Source organism: Lathamus discolor, chromosome 11 (assembly GCF_037157495.1).
Source record: "Lathamus discolor isolate bLatDis1 chromosome 11, bLatDis1.hap1, whole genome shotgun sequence".
NCBI lineage: Eukaryota > Metazoa > Chordata > Aves > Psittaciformes > Psittacidae > Lathamus > Lathamus discolor.
The window spans coordinates 816,722-831,278 of record NC_088894.1 but is presented as its reverse complement, the minus strand read 5'-3'; the positions used below and the strand labels follow the sequence as shown (position 1 = coordinate 831,278).

The 14,557-nt window shown below is 53.7% G+C and overlaps 2 protein-coding genes across 2 annotated transcripts; one reads left to right on the top strand and one right to left on the bottom strand.

Annotated features, from left to right (window-relative positions):
* Window positions 1–847: 847 nt before the first annotated feature.
* PLAGL2 (PLAG1 like zinc finger 2) lies at window positions 848–9,854 on the bottom strand. The gene is made up of 4 exons (XM_065691347.1): window positions 9,774–9,854; window positions 7,170–7,279; window positions 5,420–5,815; window positions 848–4,562 (listed from the first exon to the last, which is right to left on the bottom strand). Exons 3-4 carry the CDS (start codon window positions 5,680–5,682, stop codon window positions 3,341–3,343), a joined length of 1,485 nt encoding a protein of 494 aa, XP_065547419.1. The 5' UTR covers window positions 5,683–5,815; window positions 7,170–7,279; window positions 9,774–9,854; the 3' UTR covers window positions 848–3,340.
* Window positions 9,855–9,857: 3 nt separating this feature from the next.
* POFUT1 (protein O-fucosyltransferase 1) lies at window positions 9,858–14,409 on the top strand. The gene is made up of 7 exons (XM_065691349.1): window positions 9,858–10,086; window positions 10,177–10,298; window positions 10,382–10,564; window positions 11,034–11,146; window positions 11,627–11,819; window positions 12,049–12,291; window positions 12,695–14,409. Exons 1-7 carry the CDS (start codon window positions 9,969–9,971, stop codon window positions 12,881–12,883), a joined length of 1,161 nt encoding a protein of 386 aa, XP_065547421.1. The 5' UTR covers window positions 9,858–9,968; the 3' UTR covers window positions 12,884–14,409.
* The last annotated feature ends 148 nt before the right edge of the window (window positions 14,410–14,557 follow it).

Genomic DNA, 14,557 nt, shown 5'->3' with positions numbered 1-14,557 from the left:
GGGGTTGGGAATGGTAAATACCTGAATGAAAGCTCAGCAATCACTGGAAGAGTCTGCAGGGGAAATGCTGCCACATGGCCGGTAACCCCCGTGAGCCCCAGTAAGCACAACTTTCTGTCTACCAAACATTGCTCTCCCTGACAGGAGGTGACAGTCTCCACTGTCCCTGTGTCCCCAGCAGGGCACTGAGTCTGGTTTTGGGACTAATTCTTTGCTTGAAAGAAACTTAATCTCTGTATTAATGGAGGGACCTGGACCTTTGGCCTCAGGATTCTGTCTTTACTTCAAACCAACCCTTCAGAGCACAGGAGGAGCCTCGTGGCTCCATACCCTCATGCACACATGCACCCCCCCCGCAGCAGCTTTCCTGGCTGCACTGCAGCAGCTTCCTGCTGTGTCTTACCCACAGTCCCACTGGCAGGAGCTCGTCTCAGCCAGCTCCTCCTGATTCTCCTCACAGCTCAGGATGTATTTCCTCATGGACACTTGGAACGTTCTTCCTGATGGACACAGTCCCAAGTATGGAGCTGAGATGCTTGAAGTATTTTCTATAAGCAGGTAAGAGCTCACTGACCAGCCTCAGGAAATCGGTTGTGAATTGTATATTTGGTATTGCCAATGGGAGCAGCCTCAATAGCTCTAGACCTGCTGACAAGATACTTACAGGTTATAAACTGCTGTGGAATGGGCACTTGGAATCCACTTCCCAGCCTGAACACTTGGCATTAGCTCCAGTGTGCTGCCTCCAGACATGCTGCTCCCTTTGCTGGCCTGGCCCTTCCCTGCACTGACCCGCTGGTGCGGTTCTGCTGTTGGAATAGCTGGGAAAGCAAATCACACGTGCAAATAATAGCAAAATGAAATCCGTTTATTCTTTGACAGACTACTGGGAGGAAAAAGCTGCCTGGCTCTAATTCAGCTACCTCTGCTAAAGGAATTCCAGTGCTGACATCTGTCAGGTACAATGCAGGCACCAAGCAAGCGAGCTGAATGTTCCGGAACAGGGGAAGGTGTGTGGTGGCATTGCATAAACGTGGGACTCCTCCCTTGCAGGAAGGGATCGGTTCTCACCATTTATTACTTTACAAAAGAAATCTACTACTCATCCTCCCGCCTGGAGGCAGGGAGAAGGTTTGCATATACCTGGGAACAGTGTGGGACTCCTCACTTTGCAAAGAGAAAAGCAACAGGAGACAGGCCTGAGGTATTCAGTGGTGGTAAACAGAAGACTGGCTGAAATGCCCCATTTACCTTTTCTGTTAGAGAACAAGAAGGCACTCGTTGAACTTCAAAGGCAACGTTTTCCAGTGGAGAGAAGGAAGTACTGCATTTAACTCGGGGGATCATTGCCACAGGATATTGCTGAGGTAAACAAATCTTCCATTACATTTTGATACAAAAGTAGTATTTGCAGCATTGCTGGCTAACCTAACACACCTGCTGGATGGTCGGAGATCAGTGGATCACTAAACAGTCATTCTGGGAAGAGTTACTAAGCTAAATTCAAAATAACATTCTGGAGCAGAAGGGGAGAAGCCAAGGGGCAGTTGAGGCACGGCCAATGTCCCACTGAGGGCTCCATGGCAGGGAGGAGGGGTGTTCTCTGGGGAGGGCAGCATCAGCTTCACCTGAGGAGCTGAGAGACACAGTAGAGGTAGATTTTGCATTTTCTACATTTATAGAGAACAATATTGACCAATTTCCTGGTTTGTGCTGGCCTACAATGGTTCCTCCACGCCGAGGTGTGAAGATTTGCACTAATACATAGCGCGATCAACCTCTGTGTGTTACCATCTGCAGGAACAGTGCCCAGGGAAATGAGAGCAGGAGATGACGCAGATGCTGAATGGCACCAGCAGTGGGGCTGGCACTTCCCAGTGTAAGTCTTGGCAGTAGGCAGGCTGTAGGAGAAGGTATGAGGGGCAGGGAGCAGGGCTTTAACTTCAGGAGGCAAGGCTGGGGAGGGAGAGAATGAAAAGGCTGATGGAACCAAATCCTAAGTGAGAGGGTGGCTGATTGCAGCCCAAACCCTCAGCCTTTGTTAGAGTATTAGTGTTGGGGAGGATGCTTCAAATACACTGACAGAGCATATGTGAAGTTGGGACCAATTTTTCCTTCTGATTCCTGGACGCCATCTCCCTGGGACTGAGGTAAATCACACCTCGAGACTGCTTCATGGGTAAGCCAAAAGGGTTCCGACCTCACTGAACTGCTGTGGTAAAAAGCTCACGTAGAAACTCCTCCTCTGCTATTCCTCTTGCGGGCCACTGCTGCGTGTGGCCCTGCAGCCTGTTCTCACTGACGGTACTCAATGCCCCCAGCCCCAACCCAGCTTGCCCCAACCCAGCTTTGGTTTCCAGAACAGATGCACTATCTGTCTGCCTGTGGGAGAGGTTTCAAGGGCTCTACCCACACCCCACGTGAACAAGCTCAGCTGCGAGCGCTGCTCCATCCCCTCGAGATGTGGACAGCCAGAGGGACACGCAGGAAGCGGCGGTGCAGGGGCTGCAGTGGTCCAGAAGCAGAGGGTTTCCCCATGGGGGAAGAACATGAGCAGTGAAGAGAAATCAGTGCAACCTGACTTCGTCGTGTAAACAGTGTTCTAGTTCCACCAGGGATAATCCTGGTGTGTTCTGGTGCCTCCTATTTTTGTAATGGCAGGAAGAGATCCAAGTTGTGTAAACAATGGCGCCGTGTTGAGTTTAACCTAAGGGCTCCGCGGTGGAGAATGAGGTGACGGCTCTGAAGTCACCGTGTAAACGGTCTCCTTGCTTAACACTGATGTGGAGTAAGTGGCATTGGGTGGAGTAAGCTGTTAGGTGATGGGTGAGAGGTAGGTGGGGAAGGTCGGCCTCTTCCCCATGGCTTCATACAGGGCGGGTATCCTGACTTCTCCTCCTCCATGTGGAGGTGCTGGCTCTTGGGCCAGAGTTGCAGTGTGGGAACATGAAATGGAAGCTGGACTCTTCAGAAGTTTAGCCCATGATGAAAGAGTCTCAACTCCTTCTCAGGGACAGTCCCTTCCCCAGGAGGAACACGGGCAGCTCCGGGGGCTAGGGGAAGGTCAGTGCTAAGCGTGGCTCCTGATTCACAGATTAACAATTACATCATCAAATAGATCCAGTCTCTGAGCTGAAACCTTCTCACTGTACAGGACTGGGACTCGCAGGGGGGTATCTCCTGTTCCAGTCTACAAGTGCTCCCTCCAGAGATCAGAAACCTCCCGTCGGAAACAGCTTTGCCAAGCTTTCACACCCCAAAGGGGAGTAAGAGTTGTGCGTTTTTAAGGCTCTCCACTGAAGGGTGACTGAAAGATCTGTTCTCCAGTGCTGTTTCCAGCTTATTGGAATGCCTGGTGGAAACGTGGCAGAGTGGTTGTGCTCAAGCTGGAGGTGAAGACAGGGGGCAGTGAATGAAGGGGCCCAAAGTTCAGCGAGGCCCCAGCTCCGGGAGATTCTTGAGGTTGGTGTTGCAAAGTGGTAAGCAGTGGCTGTGTCTCCCCCTGTGAGTAGCCCATGACCAATCCCCCTGAGGACACAGGTGGATTGCAAGGAGGAAGATTTAAGGGGAGGAAGCCGAGAAGATGAGAGAAGTCCATGTTAGCAGCACAGAGAGCCTCTGAAAGGTTTGCAGGGCTCTTGGAAAGCAAAGCCTCATCCAGAGGGGGTGGCTGAGGTGAAGAGGACTGAGGCTCACCAGATGAGAGAGACAGGCTGCCAGGGAAGTCTGACAAGAAGCTGTCCACCTCTACTTTGGGTAGTTTCTCAGGCAAATATGAGGTAGATCCAAGCTGATACTTTGGAGGAGGTTGCGGTGGGGAAGAGATGGGGGAAGACGACTCCAGAGGATAGCTCACTCCCATTGGAAGAGAGTTAGGAACCAAAGAATGGGGCATCCCTGAGCTCGGCACGGTTTGGAGATGAGTGCTGTACATGCCCACGGGTAGCATGCCCGGGAAGCTCTTACCACCTATCATGTCTCTGGATGCCATGCACAGGACGGGACTCAGCTCCTCTTTCACTGCAACAGAGGAGCTACAGCTCAGGAGACCCAGCATGTCAACTGGCTCCGTCTTAATCTTCAGCAGTTCCTGGGAGTGGCTTTTCTTCACGTGCCTGGTGAGATGATCCTTCCTGCCAAACCTCTGGGCACAGTACTGGCACAAGAAGTCCTTCCGCCCCGTGTGCACCACCAAGTGTCTCCGCACGTCCTTGCGGGTGTAGAAGCGCCTGTCACAGTGGTCACACGGATGCTTCTTCTCCTTGGCTCCACCAGAAGCCCGCCTCGAATGCGCCTTGAGGTGCTCCAGCAGGACCTGGGTGCTCTCAAAGGTCTGGAGGCACACCTTGCAGCTGAGGTCCCCGCTGGCCGCCGCGTGCATGGCCAGGTGCCGCCTGAAGCCCAGCTTGGTGTTGTAGTTCTTGCCGCACTCGGGGCAGTGAAGAGCCTCCTTGTTGGGGTCGTGGGTCTGGAGGTGGTTCCGGAGGTGATCCTTCCGGTGAAACATCTTCTCGCAGTACATGCACTGATGAGGCTTCTGAGCAGAGTGTGTGGCCATGTGCCTTTGGGGGGAAAAGCAGGAAAGTTCAGGCCAGTGTCTGACCCCCAAGAGAACACGCCCTACTTCCTCAACACATTACCTTGTTCTCTACACAAATCCCAAACTGCTGGCACTGAACACTCCACAGACATAGGACATTGCAAGGAAGTTACAGAGCCCCCCCAGCACGCATCACCTCCACACACAGAACATGTCAGTCACCTGCTCAGCCCCTGTTCTCCCTGCTGAGGCTGTCAAAGGGGGAAGGACAAAGGAAAACTGGGGAGTTTATAAGAAGAATGCTCATCTGCTGCTGAGGCAGCCTCATGTCACCAGGAGGCATCAGACTGTGGTGGTGCCTGTGTCCACAGCCACTGTGGGCTGATTTCACTTTGGTATCTTGCCCTCTCTGACACTGTGGTTCATCTAGTTTCAAGTTCCTCATGATCACACAGTTGAATTATTCTATGCTGTATTTCAGTACAGAAATGAGAACTCTACTCTTCATGCTAGAATAACAGCTGCCCCAGAAATATTCCTGCCATTAAAGGCAGAGCTTATGAAAGTGCTGTTCTTGCTTTTCATCTTGTTTTTAATCTGTGCACTTCACTTCGGAAAACTTCACTTTCTGCTTCAATTTCCTCCTTAGTAAAACAGAAAACAGCTTGAGCTCAGGATAAAGTATTATCTGAGGTTCTCAGGAAGGCACTTAAAGAAATGCCAAGTGCAGTAACGTCTGGGACTCGGCTGCTTCTCAAGGTAACCAGGGCATTCCCCCTCCTCCTCCTTCTCAGAAATTCAAGCAAAGCCCATGCTGGGGGGTTTTCCCCTGCTCTGGCAGGGCAGCACAGTTCAGAGCAGCACCCAGCAGTCACCTACCTATAGAGCTTGTACTTGGAAGCAAAGGCTTTGCCACAGTGCAGCTGCGGGCAGTTGTACGGCCTCTGCTCGCTGTGAGGAAGCGTGTGAGTTCTCAGCTTGTCCACGGTCGTGAAGGAGGCCTCTGATATTTCACACTGGCATTTTCCCTGACTTTCCGTCTCTTCACCTCTTGGTCTGGGGACTAATTTCCAGCCTGTCTCTTCCTCCTCCTGCTTTGCATCTTGAATCCAGTTGGGAACACTGGGAAAAAATGCCGTCATGGCAGGTCTAGTAGAACATGGCCATGTCCAGCAGAACTCGAGCCTGCGGGTGTCTTGCTGTGATGTTGTCCCAGTGCAGTTTCCTGTTGGATACTTCTGTGACCAAACTCCTTTAATAGCAAAACATCTCCACCTGAAATCACAGAAGGGCTGGTGATAAGACTCTACCTCCTTCACCCCTGCACACAAACAGGGGTGAGCATTCAGCAAGCACCATAAACGTGTGGAGATGTGTGTTCAGAGACACAGCAACTCCCATCCCCTGAAAGCCTTTGGCTCTTTTCTCCCTTAACCTGTTACCTGAATAAATGATGTTAAACCTTTTCTGAATTACATTTCTGCAGCTATTAAGAGCCAGTGTTACCTGTTACATGCATCTCCTCCTGAAATGTTGCAGATGGCTGTCTCTTTACAGTTCTAAATACCTCACCTTCCCCTCCTGTCTTCTGTGTATTGCTTCTCATTCCCTTTTTCATACTCACGAGTCTATTCTTACTCGTTCTTTATCTTTCCTTACATGGAATTTCCTCCTAGAGCTTCTCAGAGAAACCATGGCTCTCTTGTATGGGTTTTTTTCCACCCACTCTTCTACCAGCCCAACGCACTGGTGAGACCATCTCTTAGCAAGCCAATCTGACCTACCACACGTGTGTCAGCGGGGCTGGGGAAGAAAACTTGCTGTTATCAGCAACTGTGCACCTCTTTCAGGAAGGCAACAGATGCTGCTTCTCTCCAGGGTGTGATTAGTCATTCTAGTCTTTGCTGTGGGGTAGAGGCTGCCTCTCTGCATTACAGTTTTCTACAGTAATGAGCCATTGCTAATGGAAGCTCAAATTGTTTCCTCTTCAACAGCACCTACCCCCTGTATCCTCTGCTGATGAAGGTCTACGTTAATCTCTCTTAGCAGGTTCTTCTTGAGCTGTGTCTGCGTTGTTGGTAAAGTACTGCAGTTCTAAAGGGTCCTACCAACACCTAATCTGGTAACCTCAGAGAAGAGCTCTGCCACTGAACCTAGCTGCCGGAGAAGCTCTTCTTAAAATAGCATCAAACTCTAGAGCTCTTTCTCACTCCATGATTGCTTCAGAGGGAGGAACTTCCTGCCTGCACGGCAGCACGAGTGCCAGTTGTGGGCAGGATGTGCAACTGCGAGGGAACAAACCGACCCTGGTAGGAACCTGCACCACTGAACGTTGTGAGCAGCTGAAACGACAATGACTGTGACTGCACCATCCCTTGCACTGCTGGGAGGGGTTCACTCGGGGTGGAAACATGGGAAAATGGGATGACTCTGAGAAAATGTATCACTATGAGGTTAGGAAATATTCATTCAGAACAGAACTGGGTACAACCCCGTGTGATGGGATGGGACTCCTGCCCCTCGGGTGCAAGAGTGTCGTGGCTCAGAGCAGTCTTCTTCTGTAGGTGTCTACAGCTGTGAATGTCACCTGTGTACAAGATGTGTGTTGGAAGAGATAACTGTTCTCTACCTCCTGCTTCAGAGCTGCACACACATTCCAGGAGCCTCTGCTGCCTTCACCACGTAGTTGCTGCTTCGCCTCTGAATGAGCTCAGCCATCTGTGCCAGCTTCAAAGCTACCTGGAAGAAGACAAGAGTTCGAGTTTTGCTGTCTTGAATAGTGAGATGCATAAGCCAATGCCTTCAGAGCACAAACCCAAACACAAATGAGTTCAGATATGGTAATCTCTTAACTGATTATTGTAAAGTTTCATCATCTTCCCTCTAAAATTGTAAGGATCTAGCAACAGAAAGGACTTTCTCTACCCATTTAAGATCCATTCTAAGTCTAAACGCATGTCCTTGAACACTCTGACAGCTCCGAAATAGAAAAACAAGGTGAGGGTCTTGCATCATATCAGTGACATAGAGTAGCTGTGGAAGGTTAACAATGTAATTCACGCTTGGCTGGAAATTTCTCTGCCTGAGCTGCGCAGTTACAATTGTAAGAAACTCGACTTGTTTTCTTAGTAACCTTTCCCCAAAGAACGTTTCCAATGTGCTCCTGTTCACTGGAACTCTGTAGCCATCAGAGAGGAACAATCACCAACACTTCACCCCCAAGTACTCAAAGAACATCTTGTACCACAGGAGGCTGCTACCAGCAAACAATTCAATCCACCTCAATTTATCTGCATTCCCACGGGCTGCCCACTTACATGAAATGTTTCATTACTACAGTCGTCAGGGCTGTGCAAATTGCAGCTACAAGAGCTTGTATAGGCTGCTGGATCGTACGCATGAGATTCCAGCCACTTGTCATTGCCCAGAAAGCAATGAGGTGACTGTGCTGGTACTTGGTACAGGGAAGCTCTCAGGTTCCAAAGCAAGTCCCTGGCACTGAGTCCTGCTTTGGCAGCTTGTCCCACAGTGTGGGTCAATGATAGAGCACTTCTGCACAGCTCCTACCCCTCAGAGTCACTCCGGTGACACAGAGCAGCATTCCTCAGCTGTGGGGAAAACCTGGTGACCCAGGCTGGAACCAGAGCAGGGAACTGCCAGGTTAAAAATAACCAGAGGGGGGGGAAACTACAAAGGAGCCTGGATGAGTTCCTGAGCAAAGTGGGAACGGCAGCAGCAGGAGGCAGGGACACAGCCTGGCAGGGATCCTGCCCAGCCCCGGCATCATGGAGCTGTGGTTTCCCTTTCCCAAAGGGATCTCCTGTGCCTGACTTGGATTTGGCTGCCCCAGCTTCTACCCGCTGCGTCCTGAGGTCCCTTTGCCAGGAGCTGCTCCAGTGCTGTCACTTTTCTTCCTGCAGGGACAGAGTCTTGGCCTGGGGACTCCTGTGTCCCCTCAGCCCTCACTCCTGCTTCTGCTCCGCACAGGCCCCACTGTTCTCCAGCTGGCATGACTGTGGCTGAAGGAACCCACCCAGCCGAAAAGTTACTTCTTCTTCAGTTTTCCCTCCCCCAGGCAGGCCAGTGCCCCCTCAGGTTTGTCAGGCTTATTTTAAGTTGTTAAAGCAGCAACTTGCTCAAGCAGAAGGTACCAGTTCCAAGGCAGACAGCAAAGCCTTAGACCCTGTCCTACCTCCACCCCAGCTTCTGCAGCGATCCCAGCTGTGGGCAGCACAGGCTCCCCCATTCCTTACTGACATTACACACAGCACCTTCACCCACTGCAGCAGCAGCCCCTGGAGCAGGTCTTTCAAAGCAGCGTTAACAAAACCACCCCTACTTTCCTGTAGGGAATTCTGACTGAGTCCAGCCCCGACCTGTGACATCAAGGCTCCGCTTCCACACCTTGGGGTCACTTGGTGGCTTTTCTGCATCTTCTGTCATTTTCCAGTATAATTTCTTTTAATTATAAGGGAGGGAAGTGGACACCAGACCCAGACACACAGCACCAGCCTGGCCAACCCACACCTGATGGCAAACCCACTCTCCCACCACTCTGCACTTCTCGCAACGACCCTTTTATTACCGTTTCCCTACAGGCACAAACACTGACTCACCCGTTGTCACCATTCCCTGATTTTCCCTACTAAACCCGTTACTGACTTGTTGAGCTGCTCGAGCCCCGGTACCAGTTTCCAGCACTCGATCACTTAGGGAAAACTCTGTGTAAAACGTGCGTTTACTTGTAAAGCCCCGGAGCAGCCGCGGCACCTTCCCCATCGGTGTAACCGGCCGCAGCGGCCCCGCGGGGTCACTCTGGCACCTGACCGAGCTCCGCTTCCCCCCCCCCCCCCCGCTTCCCTGACGCGGCAGCAGCCCCGAGCCCTTGCCGCAGCCCGGGCAGAGCCGCACACAGCGGCACGGCTCGGGGCGGTTTATCCGTGCTACAAAAACCCGCTTTTCACACCCGCTCAGCCCCGAAGCGGCTGCAAAGGCCCCAGCACAGAGCGCGGCCGGGCCGTGTGCACCGGGAGGCGAACGGGAGCTCCCGGGGCCCCCCCTCCCGTTACCATGGCGCAGCCCTGAGGGGAGGGAGGGGAGAGGCGGGCCCGGCCTACGCCCCCCGCCGCCTCCTCCTCCTCCTCCCCCCCCTCCGCACAGGCCGCCCTCTCCCTGCGGGGACCCCGCCGCCGCCGCCGTGACGCCGCCCCCCGCCCGCCCCCCCCGCACTCACCCCGTTCCCCCGGGCCCCGCCAGGCGCGGCTCCGGCCCAGGCCGCGGCGGCCCCATTGTGCGGGGCATTGTGGGAGTGACGTCGCTCTCCCGCTTCCGCCTCGATGGCGGCCGCGGCGCGCTAGAGGGGCCGTTCCGGCGGGCCCCGGGGCATGCCGGGACGGGGCCGCCCCTCGCTGGCCTCCGCCGAGCAGCCATGGCGGCGCTGCCGGTCGGCCTCGTCCTCCTCCTCCCGGCGGTGATGGCGGCGGAGGGAGGCGGCGCGGCGCCCGCATGGGACGAGGCCGGTTACCTGCTCTACTGCCCCTGCATGGGTGAGGCCCTCCGGCCGCGGCGGGCCCGGTGGCCCCCCCGGTGAGCCCCGGTGGAGGCCCCGCTCAGCCCCGCTCTCGCCCCTCTTGCAGGCCGGTTCGGGAACCAGGCCGAGCACTTTCTGGGAGCCCTGGCCTTCGCCCGCGCCCTCAACCGGACCCTGGCCGTGCCGCCGTGGATCGAGTACCGCCACCACCGGCCGCCCTACACCAACGTGAGCCCCGGCGGGAGCGGGCGGTGGGAGGGAGGGGGGTCCCCACAGCCGCCCCGTGAGTGATCGGGGCCGTGTCTCTGCAGCTGCACGTTCCCTACGCGGAGCTGTTCCGGCTGGAGCCGCTGCGCCGGTACCACCGCGTCGTGGCCCTGGAGCAGTTCATGGCGGAGCTGGCACCCGCGCACTGGCCGCCGGGCAGGCGGGTGGCCTATTGCTTCGAGGCGGCGGCGCAGCGGAGCGCGGACAAAGCCACTTGCCCCATGAAGGTGAGCACCTCCCGTGGCCCCGGCAGCCGCTGGGCCCCAGGGAAGGGCTGCCCCATCCGGGCCGTTGTTGGCTCGGGAACTGAGGCGTTATTCCCCCACGCCTGTGCTGCATTCCTTGGCTGAGCCTTCCTGCTTTAAGTAGGTTTTATCACCTCAGACTTGACTGTGGCTGTAAGAGCAGATCTGTAGCTGATCCCCTCCTCTCTGCCTGTTTCCCATCTGTGGTCCGGCCCAGCTGGTTTTAAAGCAACTTTAAAACCCAAGCTCGGGAGCTGTGGTGGTCTCCCTTTTTTTGAGCAGCTTTTGCATTAGTTCTTGGTTAAGGTTTTTTTAAGCTGTTCAAGTCCTTCTGTGGAGCTGATCCGTGACAAACTGCTGCCTTCCTCCCCTTCCCTCCTGTGACAGAACAGCTCTTCAGCTTGGTGCTCCTCCAGGCTCTGCTGAACAAACTCTTGTCTTCCCCTTGCAGGATGGGAACCCGTTTGGCCCCTTCTGGGATCAGTTCCAAGTGGATTTCGATAAGTCTGAGCTCTTCAAGGGAATTTCCTTCAGTCCTGCGTACAAGGACCACTGGATCCAAAGGTAGTGAGAGAGAGGGTGGAAGAGTGCTCACAGGCCACTGAGCACCTCAGGAAAACAGCTGTGCTCATCACGGCAAAAAGCCTCTGTGTTTTGGGGGAGAGACTAAGGTGGTTAGTGATATGATTAAATATCTTCATGCTTTTTCCGGTAATATGCCCATGAGATGCTCTTCCTGTGGGCGATGGTGTTAGTAAGTTTAGGTGGAATAGCTCTGGGCTGGGGTGAAAACATAAGCTCAGCATTATGAGCTTTGTGAGAGTCTGCGTGTCAAAGATGAGGCCTGAGGTAAACTGTAGTACCTGTTTCCTTCAGTGGTATGTGAAGATGGCAAAACCATTCAAATGGATCTAAATTTGGAGCAGGAGGTGCTGCATGTTCCAGGGGTTCATAGTTCCTGTCCAACCATGACAGTAGTTGTGCTAGGGATGCAGGCAGGGTTGTGTCATGGTGCAGACCACTCGTTTGGGTTTTTTTCCTTAGGTTTCCCCCCTCTGAGCACCCTGTACTTGCCCTACCTGGAGCTCCAGCCCAGTTCCCAGTCTTAGAGGAGCACCGGCCGCTCCACAGGTACATGGTGTGGTCCAATGAGATGGTGAAGAAAGGAGACTCCTACATTCAGTCTCTGCTGCTCCGGCCCTACGTGGGAATTCACCTGAGGATCGGCTCGGACTGGGTATGGATCCTGTGCTGCTGTGACCACTGGGAACGCCCTGTGGGGAGAGCTGCCTGAGGAGGATGTGCTGTGGGAGCCACAGTCTGAGCCCCGCTGCACTAATGCTCTGTGCATTAGCAGTGCTATTGGGATTCCTCCTTCCAGCGGGCTGTAACGCTGCTGGTGGAGCTGGGGACGCAGCTTTCTCACATTTGCCATTCAAACGTGGTGTTTTCTCCTCTTCCCACAGAAAAATGCTTGCAATATGCTGAAGGACGGGACGGCTGGGCCCCACTTCATGGCTTCCCCACAGTGTGTGGGCTACGACCGGAGCACTGCAGCACCTCTCACCATGGACATGTGCCTGCCCGACCTCACGGAAATCAAGCGTGCCCTCAAGCTCTGGGTGAAGAAGACAGAAGCTAAATCTGTTTACATTGCTACTGATTCAGAGCCCTACACAAGAGAAATAGAGCAGTTCTTCCAGGGCAAGGTGAGTCTGAACCCCCACGGCTGGAGGGCTTTAATAAACCCACCCTTGGATCCTGACCTGTCACTGCTGTGGACAGCAGCCAGGGGGTTATTCCGAGGCACATACTGACATCTCGGAGTGAATTTTGTTCATAGCAAGAAAAATTAGACTGCAAAACTTCCTTTCCTAGAGGCTGAAGAGCATTGTCCTGCATGCAAGAAATTTCTTCTTGTAAAGGACTTTGGTTAAGTAAACCAAAGTGATTTTCAGAATGTTTTGATGTTTATCCATTCATAAATGAATTCTAGGTCAACTTAAGAGAGAATCCACTCTGTTGTATCTTCCCATTACTAATAGTGTGCCAAGGCATTTGGGTTGTAGTCCTAGCTGACTGGAGTCCTCTGTGTTCCTCCTTTCTCTGCAGGTCAAGGTTGTGAGCTTGCAGCCAGAGGTGCCTCAGGTTGATTTGTACATTCTTGGCCAGTCCGATCATTTCATCGGGAACTGCGTCTCCTCCTTTACAGCCTTTGTGAAAAGGGAGCGAGATGTGCATGGAAAACCCTCCTCATTCTTTGGCATGGATCACCCACCGAGGTTACGGGATGAGTTCTAACTGGAATTGGAACGGGCTCCGTGGTTCTGGGGGTGCTGAGCTCGGTGCCTTGCCTGGGTGCTGCTGGTGCTCTCCTGCGTGCAGGGCACGCTGCGGGGCTGCTTCTCCTCACAGTTGCTTCCAGACTGTTCTGTCTGGCTCCTCCTGGATTTCCAGTGTGAGGGCAGACAGAAAAGGGATTTTAAATCACATAGTTTGTAGGAAACTATCAGTTCGATGTAGTTTTTATGATGTAGTTAAAGAGCAATCTGTCCTTGCTCTACCAGGCTCACCAGCACTCGTGGTGAAGCAGCTGCTCAGGCTGCTGCTGCTCCAGTATTTTATTCCGTTAATTTTTCCTGGAGATGTTGTGAAGCTTCTTTCCAAAATGGACCAGAACTTCTTTTTAACTGCAGAGTATTGCCAGGCACATCCCAGTCCCTGGAATGTGGGCACAGGACAAAGCTTAGGACTGGAGATGAGCTCTGGGTTTTACTGAGGACTGCGGTGGCCTCACTAGCCCTGTGTCACTGCGGTGCCTCTGTTTCCATTCCCCTGTCAAAGGGGACTTCAGACCCATGCGTGGTGGTGCTGAGGGCACTTCTCTGCAGACAGAGAGGTGTGTTTTGACATGGCAGCTGCTCAGCCCACCTCTACTGAAATGGGGAGAAGGTGTTGGCAGAGGCCTGGGTGGGAGAGCTTCCATAGCCAGCTGAGTGTTAGAGGTCCCATGGGGCTTGTAGCTCTGTAGCTGTTATCAGGTGGAGATCCCTGGTCAGAGTGAAGCTGGCTTTGAGCTGAGACTTCTAGAGTAGCTGTAGCAGGGTTGGTGAAGGTTGTACCTTGGTCTGTGGGAATGCTTTCTGTGTTCTTGGTTTTGTACTTTGTGAAGTAGCCCCCCTGACACAGAGCCCTGTCTGGGAGGGCTGTGGGCAGTGTTCACTGATGGTGAGCTGCTCGGTTTGGCCTGGTTACGTGTCAGTGTTGGTAGCACCCATGACCCCAATGTGGTGACACTCGGCCAACACCTTTGGTGCTCCTGTAGCTTTATTTTCAGTCTAGAGGCTGAGCACAGACATTGCTGTTCCTTTCTAAATGCTGCTGAGGTGAGCCTGTGGTGCCGGTGCTCTGTGCCCTCACAGGGGCTGACACTGGCGGTGACCCTCAATGTCCTTTGGGTGCGGGGCTGTTTCCTCCTTGGGAATGGCTCCTGGGCTTTGGAGGGATCTGAAGGCTCGAGGGGGCTGAACAAGGAGGTGTAGGAGGCAGCAGAGGCTCTTTTTGCTTTGTCCTCTATGCCGGCGCCCAGGAATGTTGGGATTCGGTGGGTTTGGGCACTGGGTGTTCAGTCCCTGCTGCTCCTTGGGGCTTCTCTCAGCTCTTTCATCTTGGCTGGTGCCTTCAGGGCTGCTTTGCCTGCTCACAGAGCCGGGGCCGCTCTTTCATGTGCTTGGGGGGGAAACCATGGTTCCAAGGGGAAATATTTGGGGTTTTTTAGAGAAAAAATGGTATTTTTTTGTACCAATAAAGCCTTGATTTTGTATTCACTGCTGTGCCCCGCACTCCCTCCATCTGCCGGGCTGGCACCGGGGCGGCAGTTCGGGGGTGATGTCAGCCCCTTTGTCCCGGTCCCTTTGTCCCGGCTCCATCCGGGCCCGGCGGGAGGCGGCGCCCGGGGCCGGTCGCTAGGGAAGG

Excerpts from the sequence above, each read along its gene's own strand:
- PLAGL2 (XM_065691347.1), bottom strand. The coding sequence starts at position 5,682 with ATGACGGCATTTTTTCCCAGTGTTCCCAACTGGATTCAAGATGCAAAG. Across the intron at positions 4,563-5,419 it reads TCCAAGTACAAGCTCTATAG|GCACATGGCCACACACTCTG; the intron begins GTAGGTGACTGC and ends TTCCCCCCAAAG.
- POFUT1 (XM_065691349.1), top strand. The coding sequence starts at position 9,969 with ATGGCGGCGCTGCCGGTCGGCCTCGTCCTCCTCCTCCCGGCGGTGATG. Across the intron at positions 10,087-10,176 it reads GCTCTACTGCCCCTGCATGG|GCCGGTTCGGGAACCAGGCC; the intron begins GTGAGGCCCTCC and ends CCCCTCTTGCAG. Across the intron at positions 10,565-11,033 it reads AAGCCACTTGCCCCATGAAG|GATGGGAACCCGTTTGGCCC; the intron begins GTGAGCACCTCC and ends TTCCCCTTGCAG.